Genomic DNA, 20,907 nt, shown 5'->3' with positions numbered 1-20,907 from the left:
TCTCTCTCTCTCTCTCTCTCTCTCTCTCTCTCTCTCTCTCTCTCTCTCTCTCTCTCTCTCTCTCTCTCTCTCTCTCTCTCTCTCTCTCTCTCTCTCTCTCTCTCTCTCTCTCTCTCTTCTAGTTTGGGTAATTAGAAGATTATCATCCGTAGTAAAGTTTGTGAGTTCGATGATTGATTTCCGCCTCGTTTGCTGGAATGGACTCTTAAGGGATGCCGATAGCCGATAGGGTGTGTGTGTGTGTGTGTGTGTGTGTGTGTGTATGTGTGTGTGTGTGTGTGTCTGTTGTTCGGGTGCTTTGATGATATATTTTCTTGTCGTGATGTGAGTTATCGGTTCCAGACTTCGCGTGACCTCATGAATCTCGTCCGTGTCCTTGATAATCTCTACCTCTCTCTCTCTCTCTCTCTCTCCCTCTTTATCCTCTCCCTCTCTATCCTCTCCCTCTCTCTTTCTCTCCGGTCAGACACCCCAACGTAAAATTTGCTATTGGTATTCAAGATCGCCATTCTAGTCTTGCGTCTCCTCTCACTTCCTCCATCTATTTTCCTCCCCCGTAGAGGACATTGCTCCAAATATTCTGAAGGAGCCACAGCTGAAGGTACAGACGCCCCTCGGAAAATGGGAGTCGGTTTTCTGCCTCGTACGGAACAGTGAGGTTGTTGTCTGAGTGTACGAAACTGCGCGGGAACTCCTCCGTGGTGACCTTGAGTGACATCGAAATACAAGAGCGGCTGCTGCGAACTCGAGAACTCGCTCTTGTACCCCCGTGCCTCCCCGTGTCCAGGACAGTTGAGGTTCACGTGATTAAGTGAACGAGTCTGTAAAAAAAGTCTTCATCCAGTCCTTCCTCCCGGCCTCTGCCAGTCCTCCCGCCAGTCCACCCAGCCTCCTCCCACTTCCACATTTTTATCTACAGCGAAGTCCACCATACTAATCGAAGCGGGTCGGTACACTCCACTCACTCCACTTACACACACACACACACACACACACACACACACACACACACACACACACACACACACACACACACACACAACCATTACACCCGCACACACTTAGTACCTTCCACTACACGTCATTCCACCCACACACACCGACATCCACACACACACACACAAACACCCACACAGTCAAAACATCCACCTACACTCAAACACCCCACACTACCGCCACCATCGCCACCACTTCATCCTTCTGCGTGGTTCGGGTCAAGTCCTCACAGCATCCGCACCCCCGCACGCACACCACCGCCACCATTCTCACCCACACCCCCCGCACAGTCGCCAACACGTCACCCCACCCGGGCCTCCGTCATTACACACACAACAACATCACCATACCCATCACCACGCTCAGCCTCTCCCCACAGCTACACTCCTCCAGGTCCTCCTCCATCTCCTCCATCTGCTCCACCACAGTCACTCCACCGCCGCACCCCAGACACTCCCGCTACTTTAACCACACCAACACCACCACCTTCACGCTAACGCTACCGCACCAGCCTAACTACCACTACACCAACAAACGAAGCGCGCACCACACTAACTACCACATAAATCACGCCACAACCACGACGACCACCACCACCGTAACACCCACCACATCCACCACGACCAACAGGGATCATTACCTCGGTGGAAACACACTATACTAAACCCCACCACGACCACCACAGCCACACCCAGACCCGTATCCCAAACACAGTCACTACAACCGATTCCCACCGCACCAAAAACATCCGCTGACACGATGGACGGCGCCACTACCACCGAAACTTTAGCCACACCCGCAGACCCACCGCCCCCGCACCGCAAGACCCACCGCTCGCTCTCCGCAGTTCCAGGGGCCATGAATGTGGTGTGGGCTTATGGGTGTGGCTGCAGGTGGGTATGGGTGAAGGCTCTGGTGAGGCTGAGGAGGACAGGGAGGAGGAGGAGAAGTACTGGGGATGGAAGAAGACACTCAATTCTTGACTTTATGAGGCTTCAAAGATATGCCTTTATCAACAACTTGCCGTCTGTTATCTGCGCCTCTCTGGTGAGTTGTGGTGGTGTTCTGTTTTTCCTCCTCTTCCTCTTCTTCTTATTATTCATTTTCTCCTTCGTCCCTTTCATATCCCGTCTTTTTTTTTCATTAATTTCGTTTCTATCAGGCTTTCATTCTCTCTCTCTCTCTCTCTCTCTCTCTCTCTCTCTCTCTCTCTCTCTCTCTCTCTCTCTCTCTCTCTCTCTCTCTCTCCTCTCTCTCTCTCTCTCTCTCTCTCCTCTCTCTCTCTCACAACGTGTCTTCTATCTTTTTTTTTTATCTTTTTCCTTTTCACTTCCTCTCACTCACTAACGTACATTTTTCACACTTCCTCATATCTCAGTTCACCCTTCACTTTCTGTTTTTCCTTCTTTCCTTATACGCTCCTCTTTTATCTCCCCTCACTCCCCTCTCTCCTCACTTCATATCCTCCCATCTCGGCATCATCACCTTCACTTCCTCAAACAAGGGGTTATTCTCCTCATTAATGCCACGAGGGTTCTATATCTATCTTTTTCTTCATCTCATCTTATCTCCTCTCTTCACTAAACATCACGCCTTCGTTTTCCTCTAAATTGTTAGTGTTGTGGATTTTGTTACAGTTCCTCCTGTCTTGTCACGTGAAGAAAATTGGATGTGTGTTTTTGTTATCTATTACTGGTTTTTCTTTCTCTTTAAATGATGTTTGTGTTTCTTTTTTTCTTCATGGCTCTTGTTATATCAAAGAAAACTGGACTTGTATACTGTTTGTTACTCCTTTATCTTTCATTTTCTTTAATTTTTCGTAATGGAAATTTTTCTTTAAGCTCTCCTGATTACATCAACTGAAAACTGGATATTTAGTAATCTGTCAACTTTGTGTTCAGTAACTGTATACACGTAAAATACAATACTTTTCTTTCTGTTTAAATAATACAATACCGAGCTTTCCTTTTCCATTATTTATTAGCATTACATCCTAAAACTCCTTAATAATGTATCAACAAAACACGAAACATGTATCAACTCCATTTTCTTTCTTCCATATGCCATAACTTTACGAAGGCACATATAATTCACGTTCCAATATTCAGCATTGCCTTCCCTACCACATCTTCACCCCCACACGAGCACAGAGGTTACTTAGAAGTCACCTCACTACGCCTTCCCTCTCGATCTTCGCCTCTCTTTTAGTCTTTATTCTCCTCTGCAAGGATACAGAGACACAGAGCGCTCTCTCTCCCAGGTAAACGTTCTTTCCCTTTCCTCTGTTTGACCGGTGAGAGAGAGAGAGAGAGAGAGAGAGAGAGAGGAGAGAGAGAGAGAGAGAGAGAGAGAGAGAGAGAGAGAGTATCCGGGAAAGTCAGGGAATACAAAAAAGCCATCGAGAAAGACAGACAGACGCTCTCTCTCTCTCTCTCTCTCTCCTCTCTCTCTCCTCTCTCTCTCTCTCTCTCTCTCTCTCTCTCCCAAAAATAATGTCAAAATAACCCACAGTCCGTCACGAAACCTTTATATAACCTACCAAGATATTTTCCTCCGCCAGAGATTTTGTTATTCCACGACGCGGGGGCCTTCATCGGGGCACTGTTCGGCTCAGGAGAGATAGAGGGAAGCTATTTCGAACTGGCGGCGTCTGGGCGGGTGTGGGCGACCAGTAGTAGTAAACTTTGATCGGGTGGCGAGAACACAAGCGGTGCCTCTCTTCGGGTGCACAGTGGTATTATTCTTGGGACAATGGGTTGGTCTGTGCGAGGGACGCGAGTTGAAAGGGTGATAACTGGCGGTGAGGCATTGGCGGGTTGGGAGAGGCAAGGGTTGAGTGGGGTGTGATAAACGAGATCGGGAAACAATTAAGGGAATGTTTGACAAAGACGGACTAGAATACCAAAGGGATTTCTGATGGTGTTTGTGTGTGTCTGTGTGTGTCTGTGGGTAGGTGTGGGTGTGTGTGTGTTTGGTACTGTGTTTCTTTGTGTTGTATCTCTGTGTTCTCTCTCTCTCTCTCTCTCTCTCTCTCTCTCTCTCCTTCTCTTCTCTCTCTCTCTCTCCTCTCTCTCTCTCTCTCTCTCTCTCTCCTCTCTCTCTCTCTCTCTCTCTCTCTCTCTCTCTCTCTCTCTCTCACTCTCTCTCTCTCTCCTCTCTCTCACACACACACACACACACACACACACACACACACACAGATGCGTAATAAAGGCAAATTGTTATTACTACCACCACCACCACCATCACCATCACCACCACCACCACCACCACCACACTGTCGCTGCCTTCACCATTGTCAATCACTAACATCGGAGTGGCTGGTTGGTGGTCGCCTTGCCCCGTGCATCGATCGAGGCTTGGTTATGAGGACACATCTCCCATTAAGACACTCGTGGGCGGGGCTGCAGTGTGTCCTGTGTGAAAGCCGCCTGCCGTCATCCATATTGGCTGCCTGACTGCTTGACTGCCTGACTGACTGACTGATTAACTGACGGGCTGTGTGACTGAAATGTGGAGTTGCTGTGTTTTTTTTATGTCTGGGAGACTTCAGAAAGGTTTACAGGTATTATAATTTCGTGACTGATTAACTGACTGCTTGACAAACTGCCTGACTGTGTGGCCGAAGTACTGTATGTTTTGGGTGATGGGTGAATAGGTTAATATGTATTTTTTTTCCACTTTTTGGTGATGTAAGAGTGAGTTTAGAAAGGTTTACAGTGCTATAATTCCGTGACTAACTGACTGACTGGCTGACTGACTAACTGACGGGTGATGTGACTGTGTTGTTGTGGGGTTTGGGTGATTAGAGAGTCAATAACTATGTACTTATTTTACGTTTTAGTGATGTAAGGGTGAATTTAGTAGGTTTACAGTGTTACATATAATTCCGTGGCTGACTGACTGAATGAGTGACAGTGGCGGAAGCTTTTTGTGACCATAGAAATTAGCATGACAGGTTGTGTGCTTCTAGAAAAATTGCGTGCTTTGACTGACTGGGAGACTGTGTGACTGCTTGACTTAACGACGGATGGTGAAGCTCCTTAAATAAATGACTAATCATCTACATAACTTACCATCTGATTGAGCGATTGCCTGATTGTGTGACTGACTGACTGACTAACTGACTGACTGACTGCATTACTGTTTAGCTGACTGACAGAGTGAATTCTCGACAATCGCAATTACTGTACCAGAAAAAAAAAAAAAAAAAACTAGCCATTTGCGTCACAAACGACCTCGTAAGGGACAACAAATCTGCTGTTGTTTTCTTCCCGCTTTGTGTTCGCTCAAGTGGCGTTGCTAGGGAGTCAGTGAGTGGCGATGAGAGGGTTTGTTTGGATTGGAGTCTATTATAAGAATGCGCTGTGAGGAAGTGAGAGAGTACATTGTAAGATGAGAGAGAGAGAGAGAGAGAGAGAGAGAGAGAGAGAGAGAGAGAGATGACTGGGGTGTTATAAAAGCGTTTTGCTGTTATTGAATTGAATAACTACTTCATTTCAAACACCACAACAACAGCAGTAATATGGCGGTACGATTAATTTAATTGGATTAGAAAAGAATAGAAGTGAAAAAGTAATGGATGACCTTAGCGATATGAAGAGCTGATTACTACGGAGCTTGCGTTAGGAAGCTTCAAGAGGCTGTAAATACCTCTCAGGGAAATGATGTGAAGCGTGGAGCAACATGATAATAATAATACGATATACCTGAACGTTATGTATTCTAATATTTTATACCATTCTCATAATATCGTCGTCCTTGTAAACAGGGACATTTTTTTGTGATTTTTTTTTATTTATTTATTTATTTATTTACTTATTTATTTAATTATTTATTTTGTTTTTTTATTTATTTTCTATTTTTATTTATTTTTTTATTTTAATTATTTATTTTTTTATTTATTTTTTTATTTATTTCATTTATTTCATTTATTTATTTTTTATTTATTCATTTATTTTATTTATTTTTTATTTATTTATTTTATTTTTATTTATTGATTTTATTTATTTATTTATTTACTTATTTTTTTTTTTTTTTTTTAGCTCTGTCTCGTGGTTTTTCATCTCACGGTGCGCCTGCTAGTATGGTTTCCCTTGTCCTTTTCTTTATTTTTCTTTATGTAGGGGGAGCACCAAAAAAAAAAAAAAGCCTACTGAGGTGCCAGTCCCCAAACAATAATAAAGTCATATCCAGTTCCCTTTAACATTTCAGCTTCTGTATGAAAAATTAAGAACCCGTTTTCTCTCCTCAATATCGAAAAAAGTTGAAAAAAAAAATCACTCCGGGCGCTGTTTTCTTATGAAGTGAAGGTATTCCACCCATTTTTAGAGCCCTAATAATGACACCTTACGTAAAGCAAATTGCCGGAGCCGTGTACAGAAATACAACGCGAGGCTCTTTGCTGCTGTCGTAATTCTGTTCCTGCTAAAAATAAGATTCCGAAGAACGCTCTTTAGTGGAAAGGAATAAGAAGAAGAACAGAGAGAGTTACCAGAGAACGTTTCCCACATCCGTTAACTCCTTCACTGCTATTTGATATGTTTCCTTAATTAATCACAAACTACCCTAAGGCATTCATTACTTATTCCACAGCCACCTCTGAAGATAATATTGCTTAGACCATTAAATAATCCACTCTTTTCATCCCCTTTTTCTTTCTTGTAATAGCTCTAAAAAGATTATACACGTTATCTTTAGTATTATAAATTATTCCGTATCGCAGTGAAAGAGACGAAAGGGAAGGAAAGAGAGAAAACGAGAGAGAGGGAACGCGGTATACCAGAACCTCGTATTCAGACTAGTGAGTGGCCTTCTTGTCAAGCTGAAACATGAGGAGAGGATACCCACAAACTCCCCCTAGGGACACCATCAGGCCATCCACGTGTCTCGGTACTGATTGGCATCGACTATATTTGAGTTGCACGAAATCCGGTTAGGTTAGGATCATATGTGAAGCTCTGGAGGGGTGATGGGGTGGGATGAGGAGGAAGAGGCGTCGGGGAGAGGATATGAGCATAGGAGAGGATTTGAAGTTGGAAAGAGAGTGCAGGGTGTGATGTGAAGAGCGGAGAAATGAAATAGGAAAGGAGGATGAAAGGAAAGGTGAAGAATATTAGGTCACGGAGTAAAGATGGTTAGTGGGTTGAGTGTTGCGTAAAGGAAAGAGAGGTGGAAGAAAGGAAGGAAGGTAGGACGAAAAATGTGAAGGGAGAAAGGGAGAGAGGGAAAGATGAGATGTGTAAAGAAGGAGAGAGATAAGACGTTGAGTGGAAAGGAGGAATAACGATAGACGGGCTAAGATGAGATGGAAAAAAAGAAGTAAGAAGGAAAGGAAAGAGGGGGTGGGTATGGCGTGAAGGAGGGAAGGAAGGAAGGTGTGAGGCAAGGTTCGTCGTAAAGAAGGAAAAGGAAGGACAGAATATAGGCTTGAGGGAGAGGAGGGAAGGAAGGAAAAAAGAAAGACAAGACACTAAATGAAGAAAGAAAGGAAATGGGGGAAATAGAATATGGCGTAAAAGAAGGAAGGAGGGAGGGAAAAAGGAGATAGACAAAGAGAGAGAAGAAAATGAGACAATGTGATACAGAAAAGGAAGGAGAAGGGGAAGATAGGAATATGGCGTAAGGGAAGGAAGGAGTTAAAAAGAGGAAGAAACACAAAGAAAAGAAAAAAAAAACGAGTCGTAATGTAATACAGAAGGGAAGAAAGCAAATTAGATAAATGCAACATGAGATCAAACAGGTAATTAAAGTAACAGAACAAGTGGGAACAGGTATTAAATGAAGGAAGTTACCTTTAATTAACCCTTTGATCGTTATGACTTCTCGACCGAATAAAAGAACGTTTAAGTTTAGGGGTTCATTTGAAAGACACCACTGGCATCAAAAGGGGCGAATGTTGGCGTAGTTCATCCTGTGTAGTTATTTATGTCCATCCTGTGTAGCTATGCATGTTGTACCAATTATCAAGGGTAATTCAGGTGAACTAACAAGCGTCACATCGTCATTAGTTATCAGAGGATTAGATTTTACAAGGGGTGTTACTCCTGGCAGACACATAACACTGGGACTGGGTACTGCCAACACACAAACATCAGTAACACATCTTATCATTACAGAACATCGCACTTCACCACACCTCACCACACCACACAAGCAACACTCCACAAAAACACAGAACACCACCACACTACACACGTGCACATACACAATACCACAGTAGCAGCAGACGCAACACAAATCAAAACAAAGATTACCAATACGCAGCCAGCACAATACTTTTCAACTCTTGTATTGTCACGATTTAATATTTACCGCCAGTCTCGTTGTTGTGTGTTTATAAATATCTGGAGTGGAAATTCCGTGATGATATTATGGGTGTCCAATTGTTTTTGGTGGAATGATGCAATATGAGCCTGTCTGCTTTAATGTATATAAATAAACCAGGAGCCCAGGACATCACGATCACCACCACCAATATCACTGTCATCACCGCTCACCGCCACTCTCATCACCACCATTACTATCATTGCTGCCTTTATTTAAATCGTCATCACTTCTTCTACTAAAAATCATCACCACCATTACTACTACAATTGTTTTCATCATTAAAGTCATCACCATTTTCACTAGTAATATCGTCACCACCTCGCATCACCATCACCACTAGCAAAACCATCCTCACTTTTACTATTTCTAGAATCATCACCATCACCACCTATACTATCATTAACCACCACCACCATTAGAGTCACCACTACTCAAAGTCACCATCACTATTACTACAGCTATCATGATCACCACTACCCTCATAACCATCACAACCACCATCACTATCATCACAACCACCACTGCTGTCATTACTACCACCACTGACCCCTTCACTATCAAAATTACCTAACTACCTGTACTGTTAATATCACCACCACCACCATCACCACCACCACCACCACCACCACCACCACCACCACTACAGCGGAGGTCAATGAGTGAGCCAAGGTTATGAGGGTCAAGCATGGGTTCCTAGAAGGTTATTATTGTCTCCAGGTAAGGTTATTGTATTAGAAAAAGGTAGGCGAGTAATCTACTTTCTTTCTCGCCTCCATCCTTCAATATCCTGCTACTCTCCCTCCTCTCCTCTCCTCTCCATTCCTCTCTTCTCCTCTCCTCTCCTCTCCCGTACCTCTTCGCCTCTCCTCTCTTTTGCCTTGCCTCCATACCTGGTTATATTTTAGACTACATATCCTCCTCCTCCTCCTCCTCCTCCTTCTCCTCCTCCACTAATAAATTGGTGAACTTTATCGGACATGCTTTCAGTAGTGACTCCGAAAAAAAAATATATATATCAAAGGTTTATAACTGATTCCATCCCGTCTTGAATTCTGCTTCAGTTTTGCCACCCATGTCACAGGAAAGACGAAAAAATAACTTCATAGACTACAACGAATAAAAAATATAGGTAAATATAAGCGTTATGAGGACTTAAATAGATTTATTCAGTTTGTCGAAATGAAGGATATGAGATGATGCAATAAAAGTGTTCAGGATATTCAAAGGACTCGATAGAATTCATGCAGAAAAACCACTTTGCCTTCAATCGATCGGCCGTAACAAAAAAGACGTAAATAAACAGTGTAAGATAATTGGTAAAAAGTTCCATCAAAGAAAACCAAACACTCCTCCTATCGGATCGTCAGCGTCTGCAGTCCCCCACCCTCGAGTGTCTTTGTTAGCGTATCAGGTGTAGGTTTCAGGAAGAGATTAGACAGCTGCTTAGACTCCAATCCTCCTCCTCTCATCCCCTCTCACCTTTCACCTCGTATTCCTCTTCGCCTCTCCCTCATTCATCTTCTGTACCTCTTATTCACTAATCATTTTTTACCTACTTTTATTCTTTCACCTCTTATTCCTCTTCACCTCTCCCTCATTCATCTTTTGTACCTCTTATTCATCACTTATTTCATACTTATCCACTTTCATTCTTTCATCTCTTATTCCTCCTCATTCCAACATTCTTTTTCCCTGTATCTCTCATCCATCACTTTAATTTACTCTTCTCATTCTTTCACCTTTTATTCCTCTTCACTCCTTCCTCATTCATTCCTTACTCATCCTCCCTCGTCTCTCATCCTCTCATCCATCCTATCACCCTCTCACCCACCTCCTCTTCATCCATCATTCTTACATCCCTCCTCTCATTCTCTTACCCATCTCCTCCCATCACCCTCTCATCCCTGTCATCCTCTTCACCCTCCATTCTCATATCTTCACCCCTCTCACTCTCTCACCCACTCAGACCCATCACTCACCCTTGTCACTGCTCATCCCTCTCATCCGCCTCCCTCTCACCCGACTCCACTTCCACTCCGACCCGCCGCCTTCAGGAGAGTGTCGCGTGAAGGATTAGAGGATTAGTGAAGGAAGAGATCGAAATAGAAATGAAAGAAGGAAAAAAAGGAGGAAGGAAAGAGAAAATGAGAGTCGATGGAGCTGAACTGGTGGAGGAAACGGAGGAGAAGAAAGAGGAGGATAGCCGAAGGACGGATCGGGAAGCTGAAATTAAGGAGAAAGGAAGGAGGAGAGAGAGGGAGAAAGATTTATGACGATGCTGATGTAAGTGAGAAGGAGGAAGGAAAGGAGATAGGAGAGAGGAAAAAAAGTGAAAGACGATGATAGAAACGAAACTAGAGAGAACTCGAAGCGAAAAGGAACGAAATGAAAGAAATGTTGAGATAAGGAAGAAAAAATAAACCGAAATATTAGAAGCTGAGAAGGAAGAAGGGGAGGACAAAGAAGGAAAAAAGAAAAAGAATGAAGGAAAGAAGGAAAGTAGACGACGACTGAGACGAAACAAAGGGGGAAAGAAGAGAACGAGAGAGAGAGAGAGAGAGAGAGAGAGAGAGAGACGAGAGAGAGAGAGAGAGAGAGAGAGAGAGAGAGAGAGAGAGAGAGAGAGACCTTCCAAAAACCATTCGAACTCTTCACCCTTACGTTGGAGAGGTTTTTTAGAAGTGACACTTAAACCAAAAAGTTAAAAGGGAAAGGGGGGGAAGGAAGGTCTTGCCAGGATGAGGCGACTCTATGAAAAGGGAAGAGGAGAAGAGGCGTATATCCGTGCAAGGGGAAAAAAAAAGTAAAGGAGAGAAAGAGGGGAAGGAAGCAATGCATTAGCAGAGAAGAAGAGGAGGAGGAGGAGGAGGAGGAGGAGGAGGAAAGGAAGGGTGTCAGTAACAGGACGAGGTAGTCAAGGAGAGGAAAGAGAAGAGGGGAAAGGAGAGAAGAAAAAGACGACAGTGACAGTGAAAGGAGGAGGAGAAGGAGAGGAAGGGAGGGGGGAAAGTGAGGACCCTGAATAGAGAAAGACATAATAAAGGAGGGGAGAGGAGAAAACAAAAGAGACTGAGTTTACAGGAGAGAATGATAAGAAGAGAGAGAGAAAGAGAAGAAAGGACACAAAGAAAATGAAGAGGAATAGAAAGATTGGAGAGAACGGGAAGAAGTACGAGTAGATGAAAGGGGGAGGAGGGGAAGGAGAGGGAGGAGGAAAAGGCAAGAGAGGGGGAAGGAGAGAAGGGAGAAAAAGAAAGACACACAGCCTCGAGAAGTCTTACAGAATGAGGAAAATAAAGAGAAAGAAAACCGAAGGGAAAAGAAAAAAAGAGCATCGGTTTCCGCTTTAGGGCATTGTGTGATACATTTTGAAAAGGCCGAGAGAGAGAGAGAGAGAGAGAGAGAGAGAGAGAGAGAGAGAGAGAGAGAGAGTAAAGGTACAGATAGGTTAGGAATATAAGATAGGCTATAGGATGAATATGGGAGGAGAGGGAATGGGTAATCACCAAAGGGAGGAAGAGGAAGAGGAGGAAGAGGAGGAGGTGACATTAGAGCAGTATAAGGCCAAGGCTACGACTACTCTCATATTGACTTCCTCCTCCTCCTCCTCCTCCTCCTCCTCCTCCTCCTCCTCCTCCTCCTCCTCCTCCTCCTCCTCCTCCTCCTCCTCCTCCTCCTCCTCCTCCCTCTAGACGCATCCCTTTGAAGAGCATGTCACGGTATCGGAAAAAATACTGTAAGTGGCAATTAAGTAGATAGACACCGATAGATAGATAAACCGATTGATGGAAAGGTAGATAGATAGACAGACAGACAGACATATTTGCCGATAGATAGATAGATAGATAGAAATAGCTTTAGATCAATAGATAAATGCGTAGATATAGAGAACCATGAGTAAATTGATATACTGATAGATAGAAGTACAAATAGATACAGCCAACGAAAAAAATATATAGACAAATACAATCACCAATGAATGAAGAAAGGCATTATGGAACAACGTACAGATAAATAAATAAACAGATGAATACATAGAACCATACCTAAGCGTGATACTGTATGCATACCTACCCTTACAAGACTGGAGGTTATATTTATACTACGAGAAGAAGAAGAGGAGGAGGAGGAGGGAACGTGATGAGGGTCAAAACGTAGGCCTATTTGAGAATATGGGCAAAAGTTAACCTCTTCTCTCCTTTGGTATTTTGGTGGAGTTGGGAATGAAATATTGAGAAGGATTCTTGGCCAACTTTGAAGGAGTGAATGATTGAGTTGGAAGTGATGTGTTTGCGTGTGCTTCTTCGGGAGATGAGTTACGGAAGAACACAAAGGAAAGACAAACAGCAGGAGTCTTTGTGTGCTGTTCAGAGGTGTGTGTGTGTGTGTGTGTGTGTGTGTGTGATGGATGGGGGTGGGGAGCGAGAGAGACACAAACAGATAGACTTCCTCCTTTTTTTCTCCTCCTTCTCCTTCTCCTTCTCCTTCTCCTCCTCTTCTTTTCTTCCTTCTCGCGTAATCTGAATTAAAAGATGTAGGAGAATAAAGGTGAAGGCTCCTCACTACCCGCCGCTGGCTGAGTGTTTGCAGGAATATAATGAAAACCGTCACTGGTGCATCAACTTCCCGACCAACGCAAACCTAACATTACGCAAGCCGAACTTAACCTAACCTAACCTAACCTAACGCAAATCTAATGTAACCTAACTTAAATGCAAACCTAATCTAAGCTAACTTAACGCAAACTTAACGTAACCTAATCCGAGTGTCAGATTATGAACATTTTAAAGAAAAGGGAAAAAGAAACGTTTCATAATATTTTTTTTTCGAAAGCGTTCGAAATTTGGTACGATAATATATAATTTTTTAGCACTGGATATTAAGTAGTTATTTAATCTGCCCTTGAAGTTTGTAATTGTCAAAGTACCGACAACACAGGAAGGAAGGGAATTACACAAGTTAACAACCCGACTGCAGAAGTGTTTGGTTTTCCTTAACGCGAGAACCTTTTACCAGTTACCTTGAAGTTGTTACGTCTTCTTGTTGCTTCCCATCGATCAACTGTGTAAGATTCTGCTGCGATGTTTTAAAACGCTTTGAATATTTTTGAAAACTTCCATTGGGTCTCGCCGCATTCTCCTTTCCAACAGGCTTAAACAAGTTTTGGTTTTCAAGTCGTCTCAAGTTTTTTTTTTTTTTTTGTAGCCTTGAGAAATTTATGTAGTTGTCTTTTGTTATACCGTTCTGTAACACTGGAGTAGAGAGAGAGAGAGAGAGAGAGAGAGAGAGAGAGAGAGAGAGAGAGAGAGAGAGAGAGAGAGAGAGAGAGAGAGACTAATTAAGAAGAGAACCACTCTACCTGTCGCCACTAACAAGACAGGTAACCAAGATGGAGTTTAGAGTGCCTCTCTCTCTCTCTCTCTCTCTCTCTCTCTCTCTCTCTCTCTCTCTCTCTCTCTCTCTCTCTCTCTCTCTCTCTCTCTAGCTCGCTCGCTCGCTCGCTCGCTTGCTCTTTCCGAATTTCCCAGTACTAGCCTTAGCCTGAGAGAGAGAGAGAGAGAGAGAGAGAGAGAGAGAGAGAGAGAGAGAGAGAGAGAGAGAGAGAGAGAGAGAGAGAGAGAGAATGAGTCACGAGGATCTCATTTAGTCTCTCTCTCTCTCTCTCTCTCTCTCTCTCTCTCTCTCTCTCTCTCTCTCTCTCTCTCTCTCTCTCTCTCTCTCTCTCTCTCTCTCTCTCTCTCTCTCTCTCCTTTCAGCTTTACTTCCTTCCATTTTAGCTGTTGACTCTACTGAATAAGAAATAAAGCTAAATGGAAAGAAAAAGGACGATGTTATCAACCTTGTTTTCCTTGATTTTCGTAACCACTTTTTTTTCTGTGTGTGTGTGTGTGTGTGTGTGTGTGTGGAGTAGGTATATTATAATTATTAGACTCTCTCTCTCTCTCTCTCTCTCTCTCTCTCTCTCTCTCTCTCTCTCTCTCTCTCTCTCTCTCTCTCTCTCTCTCTCTCTCTCATCCCCTCCTTCCTTCCTTCCTTCCTTTTTTCCTTCTTTCTTCCCTCTCTCCCTCCTTCCTTCTCACAGTCCCTTCTTACCGTCCTCTCTTTTACTTATCTTCCTCACCTCTCTCTCTCTCTCTCTCTCTCTCTCTCTCTCTCTCTCTCTCTCTCTCTCTCTCTCTCTCTCTCTCTCTCTCTCTCTCTCTGGAATTAAATGCCCTGTTTACCTAAACTCAAGAGGACTTTTCTTAGGAACTAATTTGTCGAGAACGATTTTTGCGTCTCTCTCTCTCTCTCTCTCTCTCTCTCTCTCTCTCTCTCTCTCTCTCTCTCTCTCTCTCTCTCTCTCTCTCTCTCTCTCTCTCTCTCTCTCTCTCTCTCTCTCTCTCTCTCTCTCTCTCTGGAAAACGGCAGTGTGTGTGTGTGTGTGTGTGTGTGTGTGTGTGTGTGTGTGTGCGCGTGTGTTTACGAGACTGTGATGTAGGTCAGTCAAGTGTTGTCTTTACATAAAACCAGGAAATTAAAAAGCAAAAAAGTATGACAACAACAACAACAACAACAACAACGACATGATATATGAGAAAAAGGGAGAGAAAGAAAACAAATAGCCAATTCTGAGAAAGGTGTAAGAGGAAGGAAGAGTAATTTTCCTTGTTTTTCCTCCTCCTCCTCCTCCTCCTCCTCCTCCTCCTCCTCCTCCTCCTCCTCTTCCTCCTCATGCGTTCGTGTTCTTCACTTATTTCCTTTATTTTCCTTCCTTTTATTATTCTTTCCTTCTGCCCTTTCCATGTATCCTTCTTTTATTCTCTCCATCCTTCTGTCCTTTCCGTCTATTCCTCCTTCCATGTTTGACTCCCTTCTATCGTTTGCATCTTCTCTTCACTCCCTTCTTTAATTCTTCCTTCCAATTTTCTGACCTATCTTGTATCTTGTCCTTCCTTTCTCTCCCCCATTTTTATTCCTTGTTCCCTTTCCGTCTTTTCCTCTTTTTTTCATCCTTATCCCTCTCACTTAACGTATTTTCCATTACGAGTCTTTAACGAGTTACGGAAATATTTGTACAGAGAGAGCTTGTGTGGGTCTCTCTCTCTCTCTCTCTCTCTCTCTCTCTCTCTCTCTCTCTCTCTCTCTCTCTCTCTCTCTCTCTCTCTCTCTCTCTCTCTCTCTCTCTCTCTCTCTCTCTCTCTCTGCTTTATTGTAAGGGAATTATTGTTATCTTTCTTTTATTGTATTTAGGATAATTATTGTATTTCTATTGTAGTGGAGAGATTTAAAAGACTTACCGGTAATCTAATGGGGATTGTGTGTGTGTGTGTGTGTGTGTGTGTGTGTGTGTGTGTGTGTGTGTGTGTGTGTGTGTGTGTGTGTGTGTGTGTGTGTGTGTGTGTGTGTGTGTGTGTGTGTGTGTGTGTATGATTTCTTTTTCTTTTTCGATTTTCTTTTTCTTTTAATGATATATTTTTCTTAGTCATTTTTTTCAAATTGTTTCTTTTATATACCTCTGTTCTTTTCTTTTAAGTTAAGTTTTTAAGTTTATATACCTCTGTTCTTTTCCTTTAAGTTAAGTCTTTTTTTATATTAGCAATCTAAATTATTTACTATATTAATCTGAAGTACGTGACGATTTTATAACGTCTCCGATATCGATTACTCTTTCTGTCATCTATAAACTAACCGTAACTAAACTTAACCTAACCAAACCCAACCCAACCCAACTAAACTCAACTCAACTCAACTTAACCCATTCCAACCCAACCCAACTCAACTCAACTCAACTCAACTCAACTCAACCCAACACAATACAACCCAACTTAGCACAACCTAACCTAACCTAACCTAACTAATTCAGAGTGTGTATGCCTTACAGGTTACCAAGGAGGAGGTGGATCGTCTGGTACAGGTGGATGTACCGCCCCCGAGCCACTTCCACCGCGACTTCAACTCATTCAGGTGAGGTGACGTCTCTCTCTCTCTCTCTCTCTCTCTCTCTCTCTCTCTCTCTCTCTCTCTCTCTCTCTCTCTCTCTCTCTCTCTCTCTCTCTGAACTGTTATGTTTATTTATGTTTTATTTTCCTTGATCCTCGTGATTATCTTCTTTTTCCTCCTCCTCCTCCTCCTCCTCCTCCTCCTCCTCCTCCTCCTCCTCGTCCTCCTCCTCCTCCTCCTTCTCTTCTTTCTCATTATCATAATTATCATCATTAATTTCATTTCATTCCTTTTCTCTGTTTCTTCGTCCTTTCTTTTATCTCTCCAGTAATTTCTCTTCATCATTCTTAATATCCCTCCTTTTATCGTTCTTTCTCACTTAATTCTCTTTGTCTCCTTCCTCTCGACTTTTAATGTTTTTTTCTTTCCTCTTTTCATTGTTTTTTTTTCTCCAACTCCATGTTCTTTCTTCTTCGCTTTCCTTTTTCCTTGTGTTCTTTCCACTTTTCTTTTGTCATTCATCTGGCGTTCTCTCTCTCTCTCTCTCTCTCTCTCTCTCTCTCTCTCTCTCTCTCTCTCTCTCTCATTCGTCTTCTTCTTTGCTCCAAATTCATCCCTTTTCTCATTTAATGTTTTCATTTTCCTTCTCTCCCTCATTAATTAATTTCTCCTGCTATTTTGTTTATCATGTTTCTTTTTCGCTCTCCTTTCTTGCATTCCTTCCTTCCTTCATTCATTCATTCATTCATTCATTCATTTTGTCCAATTTCCCTCTTGTTTTCGCCTTTTATTTTCATATTATCATCATTTCTTTCATTTCCTCCTTTTCCTCATTCTTTCTGCTTGTACCTTTCTTCCTTCCTTTGTTTCTTTTGTTAACTTTGTCAGCCAAAACTTTTCTTATTCTTTTACTTTTCCTCTTTTAACTTTTTTTTTATATCATCTTCATTTTTGTCATTTGCAATTGTAGTCTTATGTTTATTCATTCTTTCTTTCATTCATTCTTTTATTTTGTTTTCTGTTATTCATTTCCTTCTTTTTTTCCTTTCTTCTAACTTTTTTACGCTACGTCTTTAATTTTACTAATCTTCCTTCCTTCCTTCCTTCCTTCTATCCTTTCTTTCATTCATTCATTCTTTTATTTTTCTTTCATTTCCTTTTTTCTTCCTTTGTATTTAACTTTTTCGTTACGTCTTCAGTTTTCTGCATATTCCTTCCTTCCTTTCTTCCTTCCTTCTTTCCTTCCTTCCTTCTTTCCTTCCTTACTTACTTACTTTTTTCTTTTTCATTCATTCTTTCTTTCCCCTCTCTGTGACCTTCATTTCCTTCTTTTATTCCTTTATATTTAACTTTTTTTCGTTACGTTTTCAGTTAAGAGTTTTCCTTCCTTCCTTGCTTTCTTTCTTTCTTTGTCCACTTTTCTTCGTCTTTCTCTTCTCTTAAAAATTAGTAAAGATTTTAACAAAGTAATTATCTGCGAGCATTTTAATTTTCTTCATTTTCATTTCCCTTTATTAATGTTCGTGCATCCACTTCTCTTTTTCTTTTCTTTATCTTTTTTTTTTAAATATTCACCTTTTTCACCTTTACCTTCTTTCCAACTTTTCTCCTCTCGTGTAATTAATATTCAGGTGTTTTATGGTCGACTTCCTGTCCTTCTTTACACTCCATAATTAATTACTCCGTCCCCATAACCTCTCTCTCTCTCTCTCTCTCTCTCTCTCTCTCTCTCTCTCTCTCTCTCTCTCTCTCTCTGCGAGCTCGTTTCTGGCTCATAGCAGTGTTTCGGCGGAAGAGGTAGCGTTTTATTCGTTTATTGTATTTATTTGATTTATTCATTTTCATTGTTTGTCTTTTTGTTGTTGTTGTTGTTGATGATGTTGTTGTTATTATTATTGTTATTGCTTTTACCGTACCCGGCGCCTTTTTTTTTTCTTGTTTTTTTTTTTTTTTTTTACGATGTCATTGTCTCCTCCTCCTCCTCCTCCTCCTCCTCCTCCTCCTCCTCCTCCTCCTCCTCCTCCTCCTCCTCCTCCTCCTCCTCCTCCTCCTCTTCCCCCTGCTCCTCCTCCTACTCCTTCTCCTCTTCCTCTTCCTCTTCCTCTTCCTCTTCCTCTTCTTCCTCCTCCTCCTCCTCCTCCTCCTCCTCCTCCTCTTCCTGGTCTGCTATACTCCGTTCTTCCTTTGTATTCCTTTCTGTCCCTTACCTACACTGGAAAATACCGGTTATCATCAAAGTTTTGCTGCCGCGAATATTTACAATTATAGTGGTCTAGTTAACCCCGCCCTCTCTCTCTCTCTCTCTCTCTCTCTCTCTCTCTCTCTCTCTCTCTCTCTCTCTCTCTCTCTCTCTCTGACTTACTGGTCATTGCTCTTCATATTGTGTGTGTGTGTGTGTGTGTATGTGTGTGTATGTCAAGGTCGGCCTCACCGCGTCACTTTAGCAACAGTCGGGGAGTGTCAAGTGTGGCGCGTCGTAACTTGTGTACCGGGTCCCTTCTGCTTCTGGCTGGGAAGGGTATCAAGTGTGCTGGAGGACGTAACTGAGACGCTGGTTGGGAGTTGCTAATATTTACAAAGTCTCTCTCTCTCTCTCTCTCTCTCTCTCTCTCTCTCTCTCTCTCTCTCTCTCTCTCTCTCTCTCTCTGGACTACATTCTGAAACATTCCTGCGCCGCTTCTCTACTACTTTCAAAAGACTCTAGTTGAAGTAACGCGGATTTTTAATTAAGGGTGTTTTTACTGTTTTAGTGACAGATTAACAAAATTTCTACATTAATAACTGGAGAAACACTCTTAGGAACCAGAGTAATCATCTGTGTGGCCTTGGAAAATAGTCGTGGTGAATACGTGCCTCTCTCTCTCTCTCTCTCTCTCTCTCTCTCTCTCTCTCTCTCTCTCTCTCTCTCTCTCTCTCTCTCTCTCTCTCTCTCTCTCTCTCTCTCTCTCCGCGGCTATGCTCATGCTTATAATGCTGCGTTCTTGTTGCTGTGGTGGTGGTGGTGGTGGTGGTGGTGGGAAAGTTTATTTTCCTTTTGTTTTACCAGGAAAAATTAAAGGTACCTTGTTGTGTTTTACGAAGATTCAGTACACGTGGGATGTTAGTTTTGGGGATAACAGGGAAAGCCTATGTTAAAGTTGTAGTTTTTTTTTTTTATTAACGCGAAAGAAAAATGCATTCGTTAGTTTGAATAAAGTCCAGTAATGTGTCCTATGGTGCATAATTGAACATATACATAATTGAATATACATGCACCTATAACAAAATGAGAAAAGGACAAAAAAAGGTAAAGAAAAATTATTGGTGTTTTAATCAAGTTCTACGTATATTAAGCGAATACGACTAGATGAAATTATGAAAAAGGCAGGGAAAATATTGCTGGTGTGTTTGATGGATAACGAAAAGACTGAAAAAAAAAGAAAGAAAGAAGATATAGTTTAATAATAGTTGTTCATGTTTGATAAACTAAATACTATAAGAAAAGCGGACACGAGAGGACAAAGTAGAGGGAGGAGGCTGTAAAATGAAGGGCAGGAGGCGGCCATGGACCCCGACAAGCCCCACACTGGCCACAGGGGGTCGGCTCCGTGGCGGCGGCGGAAGAGAAGGGGGCGCTGACCCTCCAAAGCGGCGCCGGGCGGGAGGGTTTTCCCGCGGCGCCCACGTCCGGCCGTGGCGTGGTGAGCCGGGGTAGTGGTGAGGGTGGTGGTAGTGTTGAGGGTGGCGATAGTGGTAGTGGTGGTGGTGAGGCGTCATATGATAGGAGCAAAAAAAGAAACATCAATAAAACCAAAGGAAGAACACACACACACACACACACACACACACACACACACACACACACACACACACACTACTCCCCAGCGCAGTGATAACGTCCTTGTCCCTCACTCAGCGGGATGAGATTCACGCCCCGCTCGAATCCCAGAGTTTCACCAAGCAGCAAGTGTTTACCCTCCCCCGTAGCTGGGAAGAGGACGTGTGCTGCTCGGCAAGTCCTGTCTTTACCCATAGACCAGATTGTATGGATTATCTTTCATTGACGATGCATTTATTCTCTTACAACTTTTGAAAGATTTGTTTTTGTACTATACTCGTAAATTTTTCTCAAGCCTGGAAAAGAGAAAATTTATTTCATTTTATACAATTAAGTGGCCATGCAAATGTTTTTAGTGCCTTGAATGTTAACAAAAGATCGTGGTAGTGAAATGGTTAGTGCGTTATAACTTTTTAACTTTTATTCTTAGACTAGTCAATTTAATAATCATCAAGCTTGGAAAAGACTAAATTAACCTGACACTCTCCATTTTGTGTGTCCGTGCTAACATTATTAGTGTTATGAATGTTCAAGCAAGACCGTGGGAGTGAAATGGTTAGCACACTATAATCCCTCACTTGGAGGCAACAATGGGCGTAATCTGAAACGCTTTGCTCTCTCACCACGACTTTTTTTCAAATGCCACAGAGATGATTAGCGTGGTTCTCAAAGAGCGTTTCTCCTGCTAATAATATCGAACTTTTATTAATCTCTCACTAGAACAAAAATTTTTAAAAATCCTTAGCTCTTTCACTGCAATATGCAACACATCACAGCACTAGAAGCAACGAAATCTTAATAAACAGCGACAAGAAAGAAAAAAAGGAATTTAGAGAATAGAC

The 20,907-nt window shown here is 42.4% G+C and overlaps 1 protein-coding gene across 19 annotated transcripts in view; it reads left to right on the top strand.

Moving 5' to 3' along the window:
• LOC135089237 (cGMP-dependent 3',5'-cyclic phosphodiesterase-like) overlaps nt 1–20,907 on the top strand; it is a 171,153-nt gene that overhangs the window by 135,015 nt on the left and 15,231 nt on the right. For all 19 annotated transcript variants that reach the window (XM_063984644.1, XM_063984635.1, XM_063984645.1 and 16 more), the window contains one exon: nt 16,190–16,272. In XM_063984644.1, coding sequence (XP_063840714.1) covers nt 16,190–16,272 — 83 coding nt within the window. The remainder of the gene's footprint in view (nt 1–16,189; nt 16,273–20,907) is intronic.

The sequence above is a fragment of the Scylla paramamosain genome, chromosome 32, assembly GCF_035594125.1.
Source record: "Scylla paramamosain isolate STU-SP2022 chromosome 32, ASM3559412v1, whole genome shotgun sequence".
Classification (NCBI taxonomy): domain Eukaryota; kingdom Metazoa; phylum Arthropoda; class Malacostraca; order Decapoda; family Portunidae; genus Scylla; species Scylla paramamosain.
Note: the sequence above shows the minus strand (reverse complement) of the source record. Positions and strands in the feature narration are given on the sequence as shown.